Source organism: Xyrauchen texanus, chromosome 17, assembly GCF_025860055.1.
Source record: "Xyrauchen texanus isolate HMW12.3.18 chromosome 17, RBS_HiC_50CHRs, whole genome shotgun sequence".
NCBI lineage: Eukaryota > Metazoa > Chordata > Actinopteri > Cypriniformes > Catostomidae > Xyrauchen > Xyrauchen texanus.
The window spans coordinates 42,268,708-42,294,984 of NC_068292.1; the positions used below are offsets into that span (position 1 = coordinate 42,268,708).

Genomic DNA, 26,277 nt, shown 5'->3' on the forward strand with positions numbered 1-26,277 from the left:
CGGTGATTCTGTCACCAAGAGCTTTTCCTGAGTTTTTCTCCTACAATAAAATTAATAATGAAACCAGAAAGCAGATGCACAACAGTCTGTTTTTATTGAACGTAATCTTTCAAGTCAAGTCAAGTCAAGCCCCACCACGCAGATAGCACACCTACATCTCTTATTTTCATCTGGAAAACATCAAAATCTATTTAACATCTGCTAATCTTCTCATAAAGATCAGATTTACAAACATTCTAAATCATAAACGTCTCAAAGGCATTGGCTGAATGTATTATTGACATCCGAAAGGAAACATCTTATAGACATATTGTAGATTAGCAAATCAGATGTAAACAAACACATCAAATAGATGTTGTTTAGCGTTAAAAATGGCTAAAATTAGTTTTCAACTAATCTTTTAAGTGAACGAATTGTCCTCGTTCACATTTTTTATTGTTTTAGTGCAGGTTCGATACAAGTTCAAATCAATGAACAGCATTTGTGGCATAATATTGATTACCACGCAAATTAATGTTGACTTTTCTTTAGAAAAAAGCAATAATCTGGATTACAGGGAGGCTCTTACAATGGAAGTGAATGGGACTAATTTTTTACTTTTTACTTTTTTCAAAAGTATAGCCACAAATCGTAAACAATATGTGTGTTTACATGATTTTAGAGTGATAAAATCACTTACTGACATTTTCTGTATAAAGTTATTGGTAATTTTACAACTCCATTTCCTGAAAAGCCTAAAATTACTGTAAAAATGTAATTTAAACAATTTTACAGCTCAAATGATGCATGATTTTTAACAGAAGAATTAATGTAAGTGCTTTTATACAATTATTAGCTTCACATGTTTGCCTTTAAAACCTCCAAATATTGGCCCCATTGACTTCCACTGTAAGTGTGTCACTTTAACCTCGATTTTTGCTTTTTATAAAGAAAACGAGGTACAAGTCGAAATACATTTTTGTGGTAATCAACATAAACTAAATTTCAATCCACTTTATGCGCCGCCTCCTGCTAGTTTCCATTCAAATGGTGTTCTACCGATAAAATGGTGTGCGTCGTGACGTCATTCTAAAAAAACAAAAACGCTTTGTCACATGGTTTAACACAAGAAATTTGGCCTTGAGCCATTTCCATACAGAATTGTGTATATCGCAAATGGTAGCCAACCTTTCAAGTCTCAGATGTCCCCACATTTGTGTAAAATGAATGTTGAATGTTACATTTATAAAGCACTTTTCTGACACTACATTCAAAGCGCTTTACACAGTGAACAGGGGACTCTCAACCACCACCGGTGTGCAGCATCCACCTGGATTACGTGACGGCAGCCATAGTGCACCAGTGCACTCACCACAAACCAGCTATTAGTGGAGAGGAGAGAACAGAGATATAGAATGGAAGGTGATTATTAGGAGGCCATGATTGAGAAGGGCCAATGGGAGGAATTTGGCCAGGACTTCTGGGTTACACCCCCACTCTTTACGAGAAGTGTCCTGGGATTCTTAATGACCACAGAGAGTCAGGACCTCGGTTTAACATCTCATCTGAAGGACAGTGACTTTTTACAGTATATTGTCCCAGCCACTATACTGGGGCATTGGGACCCACACAGATTGCAGGGTGAGCAGCCCATTATGGCCTCCCTAATACTTCTTCCAGCAGCAACCTTAGTTGTCCCGAGGAGGTCTCCCGTCCAGGAACTGACCAGGCTCAACACTGCTTACCGGCTCGGGAGCACAGTCAATAAAATGTCTGGATAAACATCCATCAAGAATAAAGGTATTGTGTATTTTAAAGAAATTGAGGAAAACTTGAGTGTTCCTCTCCATTATGCTGTATTTTGTAAGGACAAATACCCAACAGTTTCGCGGAAATTCCATTTTCCCCCACAAAAACGGTTTCCAAACCAGTTTTTCGGGACAATTGACGTGTCGACATAGGATTTATGCGCTAAACTTAAAAAGAAAAATATTATGTCGACACTTGTGAAAATGTAACGATAATTCCATCGTTTATTTTGATGCGCTAAAACTTTCCCCCCCAAAAAAATCCTTGGATGGAAACTTAATTGTTTCAAATCTATGCTGTAGTCAAAAATGCTGTATATTGAGTTTAACTTGCATTGAACCCGGAATATTCCTTAAAAGCAACACACAAAGCAAAAGCCACAAACCTCAACACCATAGCCTCAACACAACAAAAGTAATCCACAACATCCCCCCAAAAAACACCACAACAAAATAAAGCTATAACACAATGAAAAAGCCACAGCCCATTGAAATCAAACGACAACACAACAATATTAAGCCACAACACATAATTCAGCCTCAGCTGATTTTCTGATTTTGTTGTGGCCTAATTGTTTTCTGTGTCTTAATTTTGTTGTGATGTGTCTTAATATCGTTGTGTTTTAAGTTTTTATTTTATTTTCTAATTTTGTTTTGTTTTTACCAACCACATACTTTTTTTATTTTAATTAAATCATTTGACCAATTTATGAACCACAAGCCTTTCGAGTAGTTTTTTATTACTTCTTCACAAGTCGATTTTTTTTAGATATATTTAACAGGAAATGTGATTAAAATCTTCCCTCTCATGTCTAGCAAGTCAACTAACACTAACACACGGGCGCAAACCCGCGAACGAGCTGCGCGGTCACGCTTAGAGCGAGAGCGCGCGCAGAGGCGGTCCGGCTGCTTCAGTTTCTGTAATCGTTTTTTTCTGCTGCCTTCAGTTAAATAGCGAGGAGACGAGAACGAGCGGACGGCCCGACTTTGGTTACACGGTATCATCCAGGAAAAGCGTATCGGGACTCTACGTCGACGGCCGCTCGGCAGGTAAATATCTTCGCGTGTGCGTGAAAAGTCGCTGAATGTCCCGCGAAAGTGGTTATTTTTGCCCCTTGGTGTGCGGGGATGTGCGGGACGAGCCCTGTCCTTTGTGCCGAGCCAGTTGGCTCATCGTGGTCATCATGGGTGAATGGTTGTGTGATGTTTTTCCTCACATTTTCCCTTGGCATTGGACAAATTTGCCGCTGAAACTCGACGCGGCTCGACGGGTGCGTTTTATCCGCATATTTTCTGCAGAATTGCGAAGTGCTCGCGGCCTCCCGCATAAATAGACGCTATATCAAGCGCATCGCGCACGCAACTGCGGCAGCAGGAGATTTTTGCGTTTACAGCGTAGTTTGACAGCACTGGATCCTGGTGCTTCAATGATTTCCTTTAATTCCCTCAACAATACCGTCAAATAAGATGCCTCTGTGTACTGTAATGGTATCGTGCTGGATTGTTACTACAGAGTAAATATGCACTTTTGACTAAAAATACATACTCCACAAAGGTACCACTATGTTTTTAAAACGGCACAAACCCTTGACATTGTGGTGGCACCATTTGGTAAAGTAAATATGTACTTTGGGGTAAAATATATACAACAAAGAGGCAAATCTGTGTACCTAAAATAGTACGAACGTGTAATGGTACCATTTTGGGTACAGCATTTTTCCTAAATAACAAATATGTACTTTGGGATACTAAAGGCCTACCCCAAAAGAGTACATTTGTCTACGGAGGTGGTACCCAAAAATGTAAATGGTACAACCTCTTGACATTTTGGTGGCACCCTAATGTGTGGTAAATACTGTATATACCCCAAAAGGTTACTTTTGTTGACTTAACCCTTAAATGCATGGGTGTTCTGCCAAACATTATTACATATCTTGGGTCTTTAGAGACCCGGCACTTATATCTATCACAAAAATTAATTTACAAAATGCCTGTTTGGTGTAGCAATTTCAAAGCATTAATACAATTCGAAAATAATAGAGGATATTCTGTTATGTTTTTACATTAAAATTTTCATATATTAAAGAAATGATGCAACAAATGGGAGAACGCGATTCATTACTTCCACACTGAAATTTTACGACTCAACTGGCTGTCAAACGCAAATTGAGCTACACATAACGCAAGCTACACATAAGCTACACATAAGTTACATATGTATTTTCTCAGGCACTGTTTGACTCTAAATAGACGCACAACTTACAGAATGTCAGTGGTACACACAAATGTCAATAGCCAATGTATACTGTTCCTGTTAAACTTGCTATAGTTACTTACACATTGCCGTTACATCAAATGTACATCAAGAAAACCATTAAAACACCTGCGTCACCTTGAGTAGCAAATAACATGTATAATACGTATGTGTACATGTACATACAACACTGATCATTCACCACCATCGTGCGAAAAACAGGCATGATGTGGTCGTTTCTATGAATATGGCTCTCAATTGTCTTGCAATAAATACAGAAATATATGTCCTGTGATTGTAGACATGCATAGCTATGAAATAATAATAACAATACAAATATGACTTATAGAAAGTAGAAATGTGTATTGCAACAGTATTTGATCTCAGGTCATTAAAGACCACATACCATTTTGCTAATTAAACAATTAGTAAACAAATATATATGTTTTTGCACATTTTTTATTGAATGATGAGAACGGTTGAGGAATACTAAAAGTAGTAGGGGGGGGGGATAACTCCATTACATTTACATTTATGCATTTGGCAGATGCTTTTATCCAAAGCGACTTACAGTGCACTTATTACAGGGACAATCCCCCCGGAGCAACCTGGAGTTAAGTGCCTTGCTCAAGGGCCCAACAGTGGTGCAACATCTTGGTGGTGCTGGGGCTTGAACCCCTGACCTTCTGGTCAGTAACCCTGAGCCTCAACCACTGAGCCACCACTGCCCCTATACTCCAAAACCTTTATGAGGTAAAGGAGGTGGAATTAGGTCCTGGGTCACTAAAGACCCATGGTATGCATTTAAGGGTTAAGGTAATACTTTTGTGCCGTTTGGGGAAGATTATTGTTCCTTTAGAGCAAATATGTACTTTTGGTTTCTAATATAGAGTACTTTTGTATAATAGAGCCCAAAACTATATCGAAAAGATACCAAATTATTTAAAATGGCAAAATCTTGTGGAGTACACAGTATTTCTATGATAAAGAGAAAAGTAAGAACCCTGTACAGTGTGTACACTAAACTTTAACTGTACACATTTGTACAATGGAGGGCAAATATCACCAATTTGTCAATTTCTAGACTATTTTACCAAAGTCAATTTAAGTATAATATCTCTTGGGCAACCTATCCTAAACCCTTTAATTGACAAGCCCATACTTTTAAGCAATAGGATACATTACTTCTGAAAAAAGTGAGCCAGGGACTAAAGGTCGCTAAACAGAATCATACACTCGCACATTGATGTGATTTATAAACCACCGTTCTCTATTTGAAAGGAAATAACTCTAGCTGAACCGTAAACAGGCAGTGTTGTGTCTAACACTAAAGCACACAGACTGTATTTGAATTTGGCTTTGAGCTGTTAACTCTCTGGTCTGACTGCATGCAAGCTGCAATTTAAATGTTTTACGACTCATTTCCCACATTATCACAAAACGAGTTGACCCGTAAAATACACTCTCCAGAAGTGTTAATACCTTCCTGTTGTTGTGTCTGTGATCACTCGTGACTTGCAATCTTAAAAAGGTGACCTAACTGCAAGTTTCTCCCATGAACACCCTGATTGGCAACTTGAGGTCCGTGTTCACAGTATGTATTGGTTCTCTCTCCACACCATATGTCTTTTATCTCCATTTAAATGCACAGCTGAGTGTGCTGGATCCGTAGGTATTTATTAGTGGGACGCATGTGGCTTTTAAAGCCTGTGATGAGAGGGTTTTCCTTGCCGCCACATCTTCCGATAACATCAGAGAGAGTTCCTCATGATCGTTTGAAAAGAGCTCTGTCACCCTCAGAGATTAGATAAACATCTAAATCATGATCTAACTGTAATCAAATGTCTTGGAGAACTATTTCATTTCAGTGTACCTCCTGTGGCGTGTAGGAAATGCCTACCTTAAATTCTTCTTGCATGAAAAGTGGGACTCGTTATGTCGATGTGGGCTTAATTTAACTGACAGGATGTGATTTAATGTCCATATGTTATTCTGTTTGCAACACATTTTACAAACATATTCAGATTTTTGAAATGGGATATATTTGACAAGTGAAAATCTTGGGTGGGCTTGATTTTATCCATTGAGAGTTGATTGACTGTGAAAAATGGGCGTTATATACTAGAATGGTGGTAAGAAAGTCGTTTCAGAGGCGGAGAAAGTTATTACAGTTTGATAAAAGTTTCTGATAAACATTTTAAATTGTGATTTAAGAATCATCCTACAAGAGCGTGCATTATGAAAGTAAACCGGCTTAGTTTTGATATCATGTTGGGTTTAAAACAGCATTATATTAATTTGATTTTGTGGGGTAAATGGAGGTTATATTTTGCATTCAAGAGTAGATGTGTATTATTGTTGATCTATAACGTCGTGATATTCAGGCTTATAAAATTAGCATTTAATGAGCGCATTTACATGCAAACCACCAAAAATCAGCTAGGGATTGACTAGGGATGGGTATTTGGTTGTGAGGACTCGCATAAAACGATTAATTGATTACTTGTAAATTAAAATGTAAGTTAAAAATAACTGGTTTGATATGTATATAAAGTCTGTATTTTCACAGCTGGAATCAAGACAGCCAATGACTTCACCTGAGAGTCTGCTAATGTAATCATGTATAAAATCCTCTTTCTAGGGCCAAGATGTCCAGTGAGGTGCAGAGACCAGACGATAGCCCCAGCACTAGTGGAGGGAGTTCAGATATCGAGCAACGGGAGACGGCACCTCCTCAGCAGGAACGCGACCTGGTTGCGCCCAAGAAGAAGGAGACCAAGATCTCCAGTAAAACCGCTGCCAAACTCTCCACCAGTGCCAAGAGGTAACACTCAATCAGTTTGCTTTAAGCAAAGCTGGTCTACGTCATTGATTCTCAACTGGTTTTGCTTCAGGACCCAGATTTTACATTTGGTGAAATACTGGTTAAAACGGTTAGAAGTCTGGTAATTGATTACAATATTGTAACAATTAACATACACAGTTTTAACAAGGCATGACAGCCCCTCAGCACACTAGAGCATAAGGGAAAAACATTGGCTTACCATTTATCAATTGCAGAAACTACTGGCTCAAACAAGGACAGAAGAGGTGTGTAATGCCAGATGTACAACTAAACAAGAGGATAAGTACATCAGAGTCTCTAGTTTGATAAGTAGATGCCTCACATGTCCTCCGCTGACAGCTTCATTGAATTCTACCCGCTCAACACCAGTTTCATGTACAACAGTAAAGAGAAGACTCGGGTGCAGGCCTTATGGGGAGAACTGCCCACCCCTACATTGGACATCAAATGGCAATGTAGTACAGTACCAGAACTTAGTGAGAAGTTTAGTGTGCAAAAATGAACAAAAACGTCCTTAAATTAAACATTGAAATGTAGTAATACTACAATATAAAATAGCTATGGGAAGTGTCTTCTCCATTTTAAAAGTTGATAAGCATACGTTGTTACAGTGACTAAACATAATGATATAATTAGTTGCAGTTTATTATTTGCATTTAACATTACGTGTGACCCGATCAGAACAGACCTGCGACCGTTTTTTGGAAACAACTCCACATCAAAGCTTTCAACTTTGATCCAAACTCAAATAACATTGAATGCATTTACACAAGATCTCTATAATACCTGTATAGATTGTAAGAACATTTAATCTGTTTGTGCAGTGAATGTGTGTTTGTCTGAACTGCAAGCTGATAATTGGAGCAGGTGATTATACAGTGGTGCGCTTCACTGCGTTTCTATTGTTCTACAAGCTGTGATTTTCCGAAGTCCTGTCAACGCTGTAGATTTTCCGAAGGCCTGACTGCACTATGATAGCCTTATGCAATTTGTCGAGCAAAGCTTTGCTGGCGACATGGTGCCTTTCATAACAGTGACTGCAGCACCCTGTTTCCTCAGCTTGTAATGTGTTTCAAGATCCAAATATTCAAACTTGAGGGTTTTCCTTGCTTGACGTTACACAATACTAGAAGCCTCTGGGTAGGGTTTAGATCGTCAACATCAAAGCTGTTTGTTCCTGTTTCTGAATAGAAAAATTATGAAGATATTATGTGCATGCAGATAAAAACAGTCATCTAAGTGCATTTTAAAAGGTCCTCTTAACGATTGCGGAGCCTTAAAGGCTCTGTAAACAATTATTTTAGTAATTTGGAGGAAGAATGGACATTAACTCTTTCCCCGCCAAACACGGAATTTTCCGGGTTTCCGTGTTTTAGGTGTTATACGGTAAGGAAGACCCCTGGGCATGTTTTGAAAGAGTACGCAACTCTTTGATCAAAGAAACAGACTGCGATCATCTCACACATGAAGAAGTGGAGTATTGAGAAGCTCAAAATATCAGACATTAACATGCCTTTTTCTCAGCTTTTTGTCTGAAATGTTGTTTTTTGACAAACCCGACCTCTGTTCAAGTCGCAATAAAAAAAGAACAAACGAAGATAAAATAAAATCTTCATTTTTTTTTGCCTAAAAGCAGAGGCCCAGATCTTTATTTTGATATATAGCATCTTCATATATTCATGGAAGAAAATATTCTGCGGGCCATTAAAGTTTAGCGAAAATCGTCAAAAACCCTGGCGGTGGCTGGCAACTTTTTTTTTTAAAACGCTGGCGGGGAAAGAGTTAAGGAGGAATGTCATAAAAGGAATGTTTCAGGCTCAACAGCATTTGATCAACAACCAGTCTCTTGATTATTTAAAAAAGCAAAAAGTGTTTTTGATTGAACAGAAGCAACATCATCAATAAATGATGTGCAGTTACAGACAAAAACATATATTTTGTCCAGCAACTTTGCTGTCTTTATTTCTCTTAAACATACTTTGTATTAATTAGTCTTTGAGGCATGCCAAGTGTGACAGATCTCACACTTTCTGTTTACACAGACATTTAAATCCTATAAACGAGCCAGTCACACACTCGAAAGTTGACTGTTGATTCTTGCTGACAGCCGACAGAAAACAAGACAATGGCTCTGATGCTTATATTGCATGTTATTGCAGTTGTTCACTTCTAGTATTTTATTTTAAACATTGAGACCATTCTGAATATGAACCAGTTCTTGATTCCCAACCCTTGTTTTAACTAGTACCACAATTGCATAATGACTTCTGTGCATTCATGCATTAGAACAAAGCAGCCAACTTTTTGGCAGGTGTTATAAATAAACTTACAGTCTGAACAACTTTAGCTTTTATTCTAGCTTAAATCTGATAGAGGGGGCCTTAAACACTCATAAATGGTTTACCGCTACTCTAGGTCAATGTTAAGATGATGCATGGTTTCCTGTCGTGGCTGGCTGTCGAAGGAAACATGTGGCTATATAACAGGCATCATTGAAGTCATTGTTGTGTGTGTGTCACTTTTTTCATGGAAATGAAAAAACATTTGATTTCACACACCTTTACTCGCTTTGACATCTGAGATAACAACAGGTATCACTCATAAAAGATGCCAGCATTGTTCAGACTTGAAATGTAGCAACAGATGGGTCCTGGATGTTCGTTTTGAAAGTGGTACAATTTAAGTCTATTAGGAGTGAATCCTCTAAATTATCGTTCTGTGTGTGTACAGAATACAAGAGTGTCCGAATGAGTGGCGTCTGTGCATTAAAGGAATAGTTCAGTCCAAAAAAAAAATTCTATCATCATTTACTCACGCTCATGTTGTTCCAAACCCATATGACTCATGGTGCGTTCAGACCAGAGGCGTTCATTTTCTATGGCAGCCAGCGTCTCTCGGCAGCAAGAAGCAGCATGTCTGTGGCCAGCGTGTTTTGGGCGTTAGAGGAAAGTTCAAGTGCAGGCAACATTATGGTAATGAGCTTTTCGGCGGCAACCTATTGGAACATAGAAGTGCTCTGCTCTAGCGAAGTCTAGAGAACACAACAGTGTAAACTTTGGTTACCACCAAACAATAGTTCCCAAGACAAAATGGAGGAGACACGAATTATTGCTGTGGCGGGTTCTCCCGTTATATACGATCTGTCCTTGTTTGCTTAGAGTAATATATGTATTTTATTTAGTTTATTTTGGTAACAAACAATCTTAATTTTAATTACTTTCTGCCATCGATCGATTTCTTACTTTCACATTTAAAATATTTCATGAGGATATACGCTACTTGTGATAGGTCGACATGTCTGGATATTTTGCGGCCCCTTTAAATAAAGTTCACAGAACCATGCATTCTGAACAAATGTTGCCGCCTATTTCAACTACGTCAGAGCGTCCACGAATCTTCTATAGCATTGTTGACAGGGCAGCCAGAGTGAATTTTGATGCTCTCACCTCCTCTGGTCTGAATGCTCAGTTGTTTATATATTTTTTCAGTTGAACCCAAAAGGAGATTCGGAAGAACGTTAGGGACTGATCGCCTCTGTCACCTTTCACTTTCATTTTCAACATTCTTCAAAATCTTTCCTCTTGTGTTCCATGGAAGAATGTTGTAAGGACATGAGTAAAATAAATTTTTGGGTGAACTAAGGTTGACTGATTTTACAGATTAATCAGTGCCGATAGCTTTATGGAATTATTGGTTATCTGAAAAAATCAGTGCCAATTGTTGCGATGTTTATTTTTTTTTACTTCATGTCTTAAACCTTAATTTCTCATTAAATCTCATCTGGTGAAATATACAGTATTTACACAAAATCATTCATCTGATGAATCTATAGCTTTATAAGCTTAACTTGGCAAATGCGTTTATATAGAGTATTGTGCGTCACAAGCCAAGTCTCTGTCATTTCAAACAAGAGTCGCTGGTTTTTTTAGTTAAATGTTCCACATTATGCACCAAGATTTTGGTTGAACAATAAACTGTTTCTGGGATTTTATTCATTTCGGACTCTTGTAGCGTCTATGTCTGTGCCCGTCATAGTAAGGAATGAATACAAATATATTTTACTTTTGCTAAATCGAGTTTTAAAACTATCGGCTGATGAATCGTTATCTGCCTTTTCCACCACCTCAGTTATCGGTATCGGCAAAATCCACTATTGGTCAACCTCTAGAATTAACCCTTTAACAACTAGTTATTCAGTTCTGTTTACACTGCACAGATTTAATGCTAATTTTGTTATCATTAGACATTTTTGGGAGTTTATTTAAGACATTTGGAAACGGTTTCATTTTCGGCAATTACCACAAAAATTATTTTCATCTTTCGTCCATACTGTTCTTTAAAAAAAGAACGAAAAACCACAGTGAGGCACTTACAATGGAGTGAATGGGGCCAATCTGTAAACCAGAGTTTCTGCTAGAAAAAAATGGTGCCGGTCACAGAGGTTTCGTTTTACGGACATTTTGATGATATGTCGGTCAAATATATCGCCTCTTAATTAGTCAAGTTGAGGAAAACTGGAGGCAGTCTATGTAACTTAAAAAATGACATAATCAGGCCGTATAGAATGCAACATATTATTATTAGCTTAACTTTCAAATAGACGAAAAAAAAAACATGAACGTCCGATTGGCGTCAATCAACGCCAATTGTATTTTACTGTGGTTTCACACACATTCACTTTTTGAAACATTGAGGCACGGATGTACCTAATACAAATAAATAAAACATCTCCAGTTAACTAGCAGATCATTCATTTAGTCCGTTATTAAATAAGAGATCTAGTGCTAAAATCTGTTGTTTTTGAAATCAAGCTGAGCGCTCGTGTCCGCTGCTATCAGTTGCATGGACGACGCGCTGCGCGAGTTGCGCAATCTTCACTAGGACGCGCGTTTCAATCTATCGCCGTTGCGGAGACTCTCTATTAATTCCGGTGAAATCACAAAATAAAATGCACACAAACGTGTCCCTGCTTGATATAGACTGTAACCATGCACTGATGAACATAGGCTATTCAGTTTTGATGATAGAGAAAAAACTGCACGAATGCGCGGATTAGAAGCACTGATCTATCTATAATGAGATGTTCCTGATTCACCATCGTCTGGCCTCTGAAAAAAGCTTTTAAAGCTAGTCTGCCTGGGCCTGGCCATATTTGAAACGTCTCACTCAATCGTTCGTTGTTTAGGTCTATATTGCAGCCGTTTTAGGCGTGCGCTTTATTTGAAATGCAGCATGCGATGTTGTTTCATAACTTTCAAACGATAGAGCCTGTTCCTTTATAACATAGCAAGAGATCGGTGTATTTTTGCTTTATACATTTTAGGCTTATTCTCAAATTCAGATTGTGTTAGGGGGACGGGATTATTAGGCAATTTTAATCGGACAATTTGACCGGAGAGATTTAATTTTGTCGGACATTTAATTTTTTTACCGGCCAATGTCCAGTAATTACCGGACAACGGAAACCCTGCTGTAAACGTACATCTCACAGTTTCAAAAGTTTAGCCACGAGACGTAAACAATATGCTTGTTAACATGATTTTAGTTTGATAAAATAGCATACTAACCATTTTTGTGTAAAGTTATATCCAATTTTACAACTCCATTGCCATGATGCCTTTTAAACCCTTCAAAAATTGGCCCATTTCACTCCCATTCACATCCCTCTTTAACTTGGATTGAACATGGAATATGCCTTTTTTACAGAACCGGAATCGTTAAGAGGAATTACAATCGTTAAATTCCCATAGTGACAACCCTCAGCTGCAGTGTGATTGAGACCTTTAAGTTTGAATGAATTAATGAATGATATTTCCATTGCAGGATTCAAAAGGAGCTTGCAGAAATCACACTTGACCCTCCGCCGAACTGCAGGTAAGCGCATGTTTCTAAATGGGCTGCTCTTTTGTGCTGGCTTCTGTTTGTGAGATAGCGAGAGGGGGTTGTTGGGGATAATGGGATAGAGAGGATAATGGTTATTGTGTGTTGATGAGGCTGTCAGGCTGGCGAGTGAGAAGAGAGCCGCCACATGTGCTGCAGCGGGGGGTGAGGGACTGGGGCTCCCCAGGGACAGTGGAGAAAAAGCCAGACCTTAATAAAGCACATAACTGGAACTGACACTGTCATTGATTGCCCTTTTGTTTGTATCAAGAGAATAATTTCCCAAAAGAAATTTCACAGCATCACATGAGATTTGGTAATAAATTGTATATTTCATATATCCATTTAGAATAAAATATAGACATTGTGGGATGACTAGATTTGGCATTTACCTATGCAAAAATAGCCACTAAAATGCTATTATTAGTAGTGGTTCTATTGGACATCAGCAGTTGATCAGGTCAGATTATTTCCTGTCAAAACGCGTCAGACAATTACCCTGCAACTCGTGCTGTATGAGAGAGAAAATGTCTTGTGTGGAATTACATTGAATTGGGTGACAATGACAGCAGAGTTGCAATTTGTACGGTTTGCAGTGCTAGAATTACACGAGGTGGATCAACTGTGAATCATTTTAACACAACTAGGCTAATTTTATTACTCGCCTTAAAGCTCGACACAGCAAGGAATATGATGTGTTTGAGTTAAGAACATAAGAAATGAATATATTGTTGAATAAAGATTATCAATGATTACCAAATAAACCAGTGTCTGTCATTTAAGATCATAGATAAAGCTGTCAAATTTGGTGTGCCCACATTTGTAGGGTGGAACAAACACCCAAATCTTGCATTTTAGGAATTATTCTGTCAGTAGCTGAGTTTCCACTAGAGGACGACCAATAATGGATTTTGCAGATACCGATAACTAAGGTGGTAGGAAAGGCAGATAACTGATTAATCGGCTGATTAATCGCCTCCAAAATCCCCAAAATAACCAGAAAAAGATTTGGTGCATAACGTGGGAGTTTTAAATACAAAATATTTAGTTCTTACAAAAATGAAAATTTGCGCATTATTCACTCAACCTCATGATATCCCAAGTGTGTATGACTTTCTTTCTTCCCCAGACCACATTTGAAGATAAATATCTCAGCTCAGTAGGTCCTTAAAATGCAAGTGAATGGAAGATTAAATATTTCTCATTTAAGGCTCCAAAAATCACAGACCGTCAGCAAATTAATGTCTTCTAAAGTGACACCATTTCTTTGCAAAAAAGATAAATATTGAAGTACTTTTTAACCATAATCCAATGCATCAGGAGAGGGTTGAGTCCAAGAGGTCTCTCGTGTGACGTATTCACGTTGCCATGGATACAGATGTAATCTCATGTTCTCCAGTCGGTTGAGACATCCTGGATGAGCACACAAATGCACCATTGGGAGTAAAGAAATGGATCAATACAGATTTAAACTAGGGATGGGCATTCATATAATTTAGTATAAAAATATTTAAGCTCATAAAAACGAATACTCGAATATTCTATTATTTAAATTAATGTCATTAATGAGAAAGATGTTGTAAAATTATTTAAATTATGTAAAGGTTTAAAATAAAACAATAAAAAACAAGCTACTAATTATATACAAAACCAGCTTTATATTATGTCCTGTTTTTTTTTGTTTGTTTTTTTTTACATTTAAATAAGCAGTTGGTGAAAACAAAAAAGTATAGAATTAAAGCATTTAAGCTCAAGCAAAGAAAAAGAAACCGCTAATTAAGTAGACTGACGCAGTTAACGTACAGGACTAATATAAACACTCGGATTATAATAGTTTTCATGTTTGTATTGTATCTCATGTTACAATGAAAAACAAGCATATCCACGTGCTCGGTAAACTATACTCCACTATACACACCAGTTTAAATGATGGAATGTCCCTTACCTCAGCTAGCATAGTCTTTCTCGGATGCCATGTTTGTTGTTTACAGAAGTGTCATGGGGATCATGTTGCTACGGGGATGCTGCTTTCTGATGAGCTGCACATATACGGGAATAAATAGTATACCGCTTATCCAGTACATTTAAACAGGAACCCAGCTTTCTCACAGTAAGCCACATTCTCATAATAACCCGCTTTTTTGGTGTCCATCTGGACATACTGACAAAAACGTTTGCTCCACAAATGTGATCAACTTGTGTCCACACTCGCCAGCGCCACCCAGTGCATTGAGTTATAGCTGCCAGTTTTAGTTTGTGTGTTCAGGATTTAACATGCATCTCTCTGTATATATATAGCCAGCAAATCAAAACTATTTATTAATATAAGTATTTTTACTTTTCGAATAATTATTGCAGAATGAATACTTCAGTATTCGACTACTCCTGCACATCCCTAATTTAAACCAAATCAGACCAAGATACTGTACAACATTCCTGCTCTTCTGTCTGTAACGTGAGAACTAATGCATGTGCGTATTTCAAATGCCAATGTAATTACGTCACACCTGTGTACTGCTGCCGACCGGAAGTGTGATTTAGAGTAAAAAGTACTTAAATATTTATCTCTTTGCACCGAAAGCGATCAAGTCGCTCTAGAAGGCATTCATTTAACAGTTGGTATCGTTTGTGTGATGTTTATGCTGTCTGTGAATTTAAAAAAAAAAATTTGGGGGGGGGAGTTTCAAAAGAGAAATCTCCATTCAGTTGCATTTTAAGGACCTCTTCAAATGTGTTCTGGTGAAGAAAGTTATACACACCTAGGATATTATGAGGGTGAGTAAATAATGACAGAATTTTTATTTTTGGGTGAACTATCCTTAAGTATAAACAAGCCCGAACCACACCGGGGACTCTTAATTTGAAATGGCGAAACTTTGAAATACTATCGGAAACTATTGCCATTGATTTTTGATAACGATAATTCCAAAATGCATCTATAAGCACTGACTAATTGGTTAACCCGATATATCGGTCTACCTCTAGTTTCAATCCATCTATTTTTATGCACATTTTAAAATTTTACATAAGAAATCCTGAATAAAACCGCTTGATATGTGAATTAACTCTCAAAGTTCGCTTAAAATGAAATGCGCTATATAGAGGTAGATTTTCTAGAGTTATTTTAGTTGAAATGCGCATTAAAGGTGGACTAAGCGGTTTCTGAGACAGCCTAAGGGGGCTTTCACACTAGCACTTTTGGTGCGCACCCCGGTTCGAATGACGTCAGAGTTCGGTTCGTTTCGATGATGTGAACGCTGTCTTCCGAACTCGTGTGCGCACCCGCGAACCGTACTCTAGTCCGCTTAAAAAGGTGGTCTGGGGTACGGTTCATGTGAACTCCAGTACGGTTCGCTGCGATATGAACGCAATCGAACCAAACCGCGGAAGTGAACCGCTATTGATGACGTATAATGTGGTCGTCAGTCTCACACGCGTCACTTTCAAAATGAGCGGAAAGGGTTTACTTTCGTGCGTGTGTGTATACACTTACCTTGACGAAAAGCGGGATTGACGCACACGCACTGCAAGCAGAGAGATGATTTCTGCTTGCCTTCGCAAAAATTGTCTTCGGAGGACAGCCCGCTGTCTTTTGAATGATTTCAGTATTTTTGCGGCAGACAGACGCAAGTGTGTTTCTGTATCTTGATGTTGAAAACAAAACCAAAGGTTAAAAAAAAGAAGAACAAATGTGAACCGAGCAAGTCTATTCATTGAATTTTGACGCCTTTTCATTTCGCGGTTATCAAGCAACACGATTACGCACCAGCTGCAGCTTGATGACGCAAGCGTACCGCGGTTCGGATACAAATATATAATGTGAACACAGTCCATCGGGGGGAGGGGGGAGCAATCGAACTCTGGTTCGGAACAGGCAATCAAACCAAGTGTGAAAGCCCCCTAACAAACACACCCCTCCCTTCAGTGCTCCTTCAGAAGCATGTGCTTTCCTTCGGCCATTAAGTTTCATAAAGAGCGCATCATTGGACTAATTTTACGATCCTTCAGGACTGCACAATTAAATAAAATAACATTAAAATGGCAAATTGGTCTTATGTGATTATTAATCTGTAAAAGGCTGTGATTTAAAGACAGACAAACATGGTCAGTGTGTGAGTCAGAACAAAGCAGTGATGCGCTGAACTGTGTGCACGCTCTTTGCATCGCTCTTAGATCAGTTCTTGTGCATTGTGAAATAATAGTAATGCAGGTTCAAGCATTCACGCAATTTCAAACATTAGTAACCGTTACAAGTTGTTATACAAATCTACAAACGTGGCACAGAATAGCAGATAAAAGGAGATTACGGTGTTTCAGGAAATGCTGAACATTGTAAACTGTCAAATAAACATTTGCCTTTTCTGTGTGTAAATAAAAGCCCCCATGTGAAGATGAAGTAAAGGAGACAGAAATATATTACTTTTGTATAATGAAAATCTAATAATCAATATAATAATGATAATTCTGCATTATAGTATAATAATCAACCTGATGTGTCTGATAGTAATAATTTAGTTTTATGCAATGTTCAACTGGGGTTTCAAAAATAAGTTAGTGAAATAGCTTATGCACAACTTCTTCATTCACAAAAACATATTAGTAAACACATTTGAAGGTATATAATGATTTTTATTAAGCTACTATTTATCATTGTGTATGAAATACACAAATGTATATTTTTATTTAATGTCTAAAATATTGAATCTACTTTGCTACAATGGCTGTTTGGATGAAATGATGGTTCCTCCAATAAAAATAAAAAAAGCAAACAACTCCCAAGAGCCATTTTAGAGCAAATACATCATTATCGAGATATATATCAAATATCGTCAACGGGCTGAAAAATATCGAGATATAATTTAAGACATTGTCCAGCCCTATTCACAATCTGCCAGAGCAGTTCTGAGACTTGGCGCTCCCAGGTATATGGAGACTGGCAGCATATGGCAGCGCAGTCAACTCGGCCCTCATTATATCAGATATTACACTTAATCAGGAGCATCTCCAGCAGCCTTTAATAAAAGGTTACAAGCTAGTTACAGTTGCTTCAATCCTGAAAATACAACTCTCCCAAAAGCAAGGGTTCATTCAGCTGCTCCATCATGACAAGGCGTCTCCATCAAGATAATGTGCATAACGTAGTGGGTGGAAATGTGCAACGATTTGTATTTTCTTTAGTCACATTTTTTTAGAAATTTGCTTAATGTGAAACATTTCTATGGAAACCTAGCTAGTGAAGTCCTTGTGGATTCCTGTCTGGTTACTTCATTCATAGCTGAAAGCTATAACCCTTCTGCCAGATGATTGATGAACTAGATGCCAATGTAATATATATCTGATCATTGGTACTTTGTTAGACATTCACTAGAAGTCTAGAGCCAGAATTGAGTGGCGTGTTTTGTGTAAAGAGCTTTCTATTCAACCCTTCTCATATCAATAAGAGTGTCTCGAAATTGATATTGAGTTTGTGCCGCCTGCAAAAGAAAGCTGTAGGTGTTCTTTCAATATTTGAGCACAGGGAGTGTTTGTGCCTATGAGCTGGAACGACATTAATAGGATTTCATCTGCAAAGAAAACGAGAGGCGCCGTTTAAGACTGAATGCTGAGGTCTAGGAATAAATAATGTTACACTTTTTTTTTCGGCTGAGTATTGGGGTTAGTAAGTTGTCGTGGAATCTGCAATTTTACTAGAAGTGAATGTCACCGGCAGGGGCGAATCAGGAAAAAAGAAACGTACTGGCCGGATAAATTCAGACTGATGTGATGTAATTGCAGTCGGATGGCTGGGTAGAACGGTGTCAGAGGATCTCATCTGTGTTTTACTCCTTGTTAGGGTAGCACAATAACGGTAACGTGGTGCAACTTGAGAAATTTGTTAACCAGTAGAGTTTCCGCTATACCATTTATACTGCTGTCGAAGTGCCCACGTGGATATTAGTGGGCAGGACTGCTTTGTTTTTGTTTTTTAAGTGATGAAGTGTAATGTGTCCCTTAAAAAAAAAAAAATCAATGAATAGGCCAAGTGGTGTTTGTTAGGCACAACGCAAATCAGAGTTTAGTTTACAGTTTGGAAACAATGTTGAAACTTGGTGCATGAATTTAAACAGTGTGTGTGTGTGCGTGTGCATCAGACATCGGCTATTTTAAAACTGGAATTTGGCTCTTCTAATCAGAATTTAGTGTGTGTTTCATAACGTTTTGAGTCTTTTGTTTTTAACTTGGCTGTTTAATAATGTGAAGTTGATTTTGCACCGATGCCAATTATGATCTTACAACCTAGTCTCATAGAACGAACATTACTATTAACTACATTTTTGCAAATTGACTTTTACGTGCAGCATTCTACGTTTCGCTGCTGTTCCCTGGTAAAATGATCACTAGAGGCGCTACGATAATTGAGTGGTTCTCGCTCTCAATGGGGCGTGTGGTGAGGTGTGCGTGGATCGTGGAGAGTAGCATGAGCCTCCACATTCTGTGAGTCTCCGGTGTCATGCACAAAGAGCCACATGATAAGATGTGCGGATTGACTGTGTCTGAAGCGGAGGCAACTAATACTACAACTAATTCATGATTTTAATGATCAAAAAGTTAGTTACCTATTTCTTTTATTGAAACATTATTTCAAGTATTTAAACATGTCACATGTCACAAGAAAATGGCTTTATAATTATATTAGTAATATTTTATATTAATATATATGAATAGTTTGACCATTTCCTAGAGTTTGCACCTTTTACTGACCATTTGTTCAATAAATTTCCATTGTTTTTCTGGTGATTTTGTGATTTTCTTCATAAGGATAAAAACAAATTGCTACAGTTTGTAGCAAATTAAATATTTTAGTGTGGAGCATAAATAGAAAATGTATATTCACTATAGAAATGTTTTTGACCTTTCCTGTCAATATTTTAATACTTTCTATGAAGTTTCCAGGGTTGGAACTCACAATCGTTTATGAATTCTTTGATATTTGAAGGTTTTCCATAAATGGGAACCCTGTTCATTTTCAAGTTTCAGGCCCTATTTTGCACCCAATTCATGGAAACGGCCATGAATACTTTTCAGACACTTGTTCCCATGTGTTCAGGTCCTGATTTGATGTCCAGTGCAGAGGATTGGGAAAACCTGAAATGGATGCCAGTATGTTGTTTGATCTGGATTCTTTTTCAATATTTTGTCTTTAAGGCAGGATCTGTTTACCATATCCTGCTACACTACTTACCCAAATCATGTTGTAACTCGCAAAGAAAAAGGAAGGAGGGATTTGGCTGTTTTGGCTCTGTGATCGGCAGAACAGCAGCATTCACTGCATGACACTTAGAATTTGATACCTGTTTATTTTAGTGTTCTCCAAACGCCACTTCTTTTGGACATGTTTGCATAGCTGCGGTAGATGTGTTTATTTAACACATTGTGCAGTGTTTATCCCAACACCATCTATCATTCCTTAAAAAATATTTAGCACATGAAAGGTTTTCATAGCAGCATTTTGCTGTAAAAATATATCTTTTTCCATCTTGATTTCTGTTTAGCATGGGCTTATTTATTTTTTTCTATTGTTATTGTTAATATAAGGGCTATCAATTGCTAAAAAAATCTAATTAATTAAATGATAATGTCAATAATCATATAACAATATTTACCCCAAAATAAGAGAATTTGGTATTCGATTATTAAAAATTATGATATAATGTGTAATAAATATACTGTGTAATGGTGACACTTTACAATAAGGTTCCATTAGTTACATGAACTAACAATGACCAATACTTATTAAGCATTTATTAACTTTGTTAATTACATCATCGAGTAATACATGTTCAAAATCAAAGGTTGTACTTGGTAACATTAGTTAATGCACTATGAACTTACATGAACTAACAATGAAAATTATTTTTATTAACTAACATTTAACAATGATTGATAAACTATGTAAAACAATATTAATTGTTCGTTCATGATACCTAATGTATTAACTGATGTTAACAAATGGAACCTTATTGTAAAGTGTTACCTGTGTAATGTTGTTATTATTAGAAATATGATGCAATAGAAAATCGTTACTGTTCATAAATGTTTTCGCACTAAATTAACATGTTAAATCTATAGCCCTAGTTGATATTATAAAATAATAAAACCATAATTATTTTACAGTGCCCAGTCTTTCTTGAAACATAAACTTCACAAGCTATCAGTTCATTTAAAATACATTTAAAAAGTTGCAATTGTAACTTACACCTGATGTGGACGCATTTTAAAGGAGTCCTTTAAAGGAGTGGTGGTGGCGTAGTGGGCTAAAGCACATAACTGTTAATCAGAAGGTTGCTGGTTCGATCCCCACAGCCACCACCATTGTGTCCTTGAGCAAGACACTTAACTCCAGGTTGCTGCGGGGGGATTGTCCCTGTAATAAGTGCACTGTAAGTCGCTTTGGATAAAAGCGTCTGCCAAATGCGTAAAATGTAAAAATGTAAATGTTAAAGTGTTAAACATGTCAAGAGATGACGTGCTTTGTGTATCTGTTACCTGTGTGAGCTAAGAAATTCACATTTAAAGGATTACTCTCTGCTTTAAAGACTGATGTTTTCTTTGAAAAAGCACTAATTGTTTGCGTATAATTGTGATATTTGTACATGAGATGAGCTATTGCATGGTGTTTTTAAAAGAACCAAGATCATCTGTGAAAATACAAGGGAATGCAAAGAAAGTCTCAACTCTGTAATTGGTATCTGTATTTCATGGTCATAGGAAGAGAAAACTGCTCCATTAAATTCCTCTTTCTATAAACACTGCTGCTGCATGGCTTAATGGAAGATATCAGCTCAATGAATGCACAATTATAGAAGAGTTATGCTGAGAGATGGACCGAAATGGTGAAAAATCCGATAATGTCTCTTTAGAGATGCTGCATATATACAAAAATGTAAAACTATTTAACCTTTAAATGCTCACCTCGGGTCTTTAGTGACCCAGGACCTCATTTCACCTCCTTTACCCCTCATCCATGTTTTGGAGTTATGCCCCCAGTTCTTTAGTATTCTTCAATCTTTCTCTTATGAATCATCTAACAATAAAAAAAAAAACAGTTTCATTCCTATCACCAAAAGTGGCTAGTGTCAGAATATACACTCACCTAAAGGATTATTAGGAACACCATACTAATACTGTGTTTGACCCCCTTTCGCCTTCAGAACTGCCTTAATTCTACGTGGCATTGATTCAACAAGGTGCTGAAAGCATTCTTTAGAAATGTTGGCCCATATTGATAGGATAGCATCTTGCAGTTGATGGAGATTTGTGGGATGCACATCCAGGGCACGAAGCTCCCGTTCCACCACATCCCAAAGATGCTCTATTGGGTTGAGATCTGGTGACTGTGGGGGCCATTTTAGTACAGTGAACTCATTGTCATGTTCAAGAAACCAATTTGAAATGATTCGAGCTTTGTGACATGGTGCATTATCCTGCTGGAAGTAGCCATCAGAGGATGGGTACATGGTGGCCATAAAGGGATGGACATGGTCAGAAACAATGCTCAGGTAGGCAGTGGCATTTAAACGATGCCCAATTGGCACTAAGGGGCCTAAAGTGTGCCAAGAAAACATCCCCCACACCATTACACCACCACCACCAGCCTGCACAGTGGTAACAAGGCATGATGGATCCATGTTCTCATTCTGTTTACGTCAAATTCTGACTCTACCATCTGAATGTCTCAACAGAAATCGAGACTCATCAGACCAGGCAACATTTTTCCAGTCTTCAACTGTCCAATTTTGGTGAGCTCTTGCAAATTGTAGCCTCTTTTTCCTATTTGTAGTGGAGATGAGTGGTACCCGGTGGGGTCTTCTGCTGTTGTAGCCCATCCGCCTCAAGGTTGTGCATGTTGTGGCTTCACAAATGCTTCGCTGCATACCTCGGTTGTAACGAGTGGTTATTTCAGGCAAAGTTGCTCTTCTATCAGCTTGAATCAGTCGGCCCATTCTCCTCTGACCTCTAGCATCAACAAGGCATTTTCGCCCACAGGACTGCCGCATACTGGATGTTTTTCCCTTTTCACACCATTCTTTGTAAACCCTAGAAATGGTTGTGCGTGAAAATCCCAGTAACTGAGCAGATTGTGAAATACTCAGACTGGCCCGTCTGGCACCAACAACCATGCCACGCTCAAACTGGCTTAAATCACCTTTCTTTCCCATTCTGACATTCAGTTTGGAGTTCAGGAGTTTGTCTTGACCAGGACCACACCCCTAAATGCATTGAAGCAACTGTCATGTGATTGGTTGATTAGATAATTGCATTAATGAGAAATTGAACAGGTGTTCCTAATAATCCTTTAGGTGAGTGTATATTTCCACTTCTATAAATCATATTTGTATAAATGTTTCAAATCTATGCAAGTTTAATTTCACAGGATACCTATATCTTTGTTTATTACAAGATTCATAAAAATGACTGTTATGCTATATCTCATTGAACTTCTGTGTGACAATAATAAATGATCAGTATTCCATATGCATGTACACATACATATTACACATGTTATTTGCTCGTTAAGGTGGCTGTTGTTTCAGTGATTGACTTGATGTACATTTGACATTGCTATTTGATGAAGAAGCACATGGAAGTAAACTATAGCAAATGTAACACATGAACAGTATGATTAGACTATTGTCATTTGTGTGTGCCACTGAAATTCCATACATTGTACGTCTATTTAGACTCAATAAGAGAATGAGAAAATACATACGTGTATCTTATGTGTTATGTATCGCTCAATATGCACTTGACAGCCAGTTGAGTCTCAGAATTTCAGCATGGAAGAAATGAATCCTGTTCCGTTATTTGTCGCATCATCTCTATGATATATGGAAAATATAACACAAAAATATTCAATTATATTATTTTCTAACGGTCTTAAAAATGCTTTGATCTTGGCATTTTGTAGATCCATTATTATAGGAATTGTGATAGATATACAGTAAGTGCTTGGTCGCTAAACACCCAATAATGTTTGACGAAATGCCCATGCACCCAAAATTGAAACGTATGTCATCATTCACTCACCCTCATGTTGTTCTTCCAGGGAAGTGAATTTATGAAGAACATCTAGGTTGTTCTTTTCCATGTAATTCAAGTGAATGGGTTCTAAGTCTTTCAAGCTCCTAAAGTATCATTATAGTAGTCCACATGACTTTGTATAGCTCACAAGTAATATGGAAAACTTTTATAATGCTTTTATGGTGCCTTTTTTTGTGTGTGTGTGTCCTTTTGGAGACTGTCTATCTTTATCGATTGCTGTCTTCCTGTAAATGAGGCTAATAATTAAAAAGTTTGTTGTCTGCTAAATTCATCAATGATAAAATGTGTCAGAGCTGTTCAGTTAAAACTGAACTACGTTATAGATTATTACATCTCTGCCAGCTGCTTCTGTTTAATTCTGATTTGACCTTCTGGCAGAATGTGTGTTGGCTAATTAGATTTGCACATTGACAGATCGTGCATCCTTGCCTGTAGCCCACACATTAATAATCACACACTGTTTCATTGCTTCACAATTTCTTTTTGCAGTAATTGGAGGGTCTGTAAAGCAGACAATGGTATGATGTTTGTTGTAGAAAAAAATAAAAAAGGATATTAGATCATTTGAGCAAAAACGGTGTTTGAATGCTACATTTGAACATAACCAACTACAATTAAAAGCATGTTTTAGTGCAATCAAATTAAGGCTGAGTGATTAAACAATCTATATTTATCGCCCTAAAACAATGCATGAATATCGATCATATGCTTTTGAGTAATTTTCGATATTTAGCCCATGTTCTTAATCTAGACCAGGGGCATTCAATTAAAATTCCATGAGGTCCGGTCTCTACATTTCCTTCCCAGCAAAGGTCAGGTCAATAACTTGTATGATGTCAGTAGTTGTATAGCTATGAAATGACATAAGGAATCCTAATTTTTTAATTAGTTATTATACATTTTCAAGTTGGCAGCAGTAGTACTTTGTGAAGGAAAAAAAAGTTAAAACCATTTCTTGAAAACTGGGCAGGGATGAGGACATGTGGCCCCAGAGACAAAGCCAAAATAGTGGCGTTTTGGGGATATTTTACCAAAAGATTTAAATATTTCACTGAGTTAATCAATCTTGTGCACTTTAATATGAATATTAAAAGATCAAATCAACTGTTTGTTTTGACGCTAAATGACAACAGTCCTGTATTTGTGTTTGAATGTTTTAGATACCCAAGGGGCACGATGCCTTGTGACTAAGGAAAGATACTGTATGGGGGTTGAGGGGTATCCCCCAAGAGAACATTTTGAAAATGTAAAAGTCTGATTGAACCATATATTCTGACATTTATATATCAGCTTATGTAGAAACTGAAGGGCAGTACAAAATAAAAAAATGTATCTCTTATATCTGCATAAATTATGAAAGAGTTAAAAGCATATCTTCTCAACTATATATACCATTTATTAAACTAATTTTAGATGGGGAAAAACGTTACATTTAAAGGCACTCTGGAAGCACATTGTCCAATCACAAACCTAGTTTAGCTGAACGGTTGGATACATTTCAGACACATGAAGTTGAATTCACTTCGCATTATTCTCGTTTTCTCCAGTGTGTTTTACGAAAGACCCCAGTATGCACATAACTGGTAATCTGGTAATCAGAAGGTCGCTGGTTCGAGCACCACAGCCACCACCATTGTGTCCTTGAGCAAGGCACTTAACTCCAGGTTGCTCCAGGGGGATTGTCCCTGTAATAAGTGCACTGTAAGTCGCTTTGGATAAAAGCGTCTGCCAAATGCATAAATGTAAATGTAAAAATACTAAATGGTAGCCTAGTCTTTCTCAGTTTAATGAAAATGTCCGCAATGCAGATTTATTAAGACTATTTGACTGTTTAGGATGGTTGCTTTTTGATATGGTTGCTTCAGCAATTGCATTTTTCATCTCTCATTTGCTTTTATGACACTGTCAGTTGGGTTTAGGTTCAGAGTAGGGAGGTAGGTTTTGTTGATTTAAAACTTGATGGAGGGGAAATGTAAATTTGTGTGTATATATATATATATATTAGCACTACTCCGTGGAGATTTAATCTCCGAACAACTGAAATACATGTAATTAATTTGCGAAAATGTTGCCACAGTCACATTTGATCAAATCAGGCTCAATATATTACAGGTTTTCCATAAAAAAGGTTTACTCACAGATGATCCGTCAGCTTTGTCTAGATTCTTTAAAGGTACGTCAAAGTAGTGGTGATAAACATTTATATATTTAGACCAGACTGATAGCAAATAATGCCTATTTTGAGATTAACGGAATAAAAAAATGGTGCCTGCTGCAAGTAAACATTTTTGTTGTCAGTGTTTTTTAGTAATTATTGTGTAAAATAATTGTTCATTGAATTTATTTTTTGCTGTCTTTTAATTTGTAATATATAGTATACATGCTGTACATATCAGCCATTAGTACAACCATGCTCTCTAAATATTTGT

General features: G+C 37.4%; 1 protein-coding gene across 1 annotated transcript in view; it reads left to right on the forward strand.

Annotated features, from left to right (window-relative positions):
* The first annotated feature begins 2,688 nt into the window (after positions 1-2,688).
* LOC127657756 (ubiquitin-conjugating enzyme E2 E2) overlaps positions 2,689-26,277 on the forward strand; it is a 37,491-nt gene continuing 13,902 nt past the window's right edge. The window contains exons 1-3 of the mRNA XM_052146637.1: positions 2,689-2,837; positions 6,683-6,865; positions 12,710-12,760. Of these exons, the coding sequence (XP_052002597.1) occupies positions 6,690-6,865; positions 12,710-12,760 (227 nt within the window). The 5' untranslated portion in view covers positions 2,689-2,837; positions 6,683-6,689. The remainder of the gene's footprint in view (positions 2,838-6,682; positions 6,866-12,709; positions 12,761-26,277) is intronic.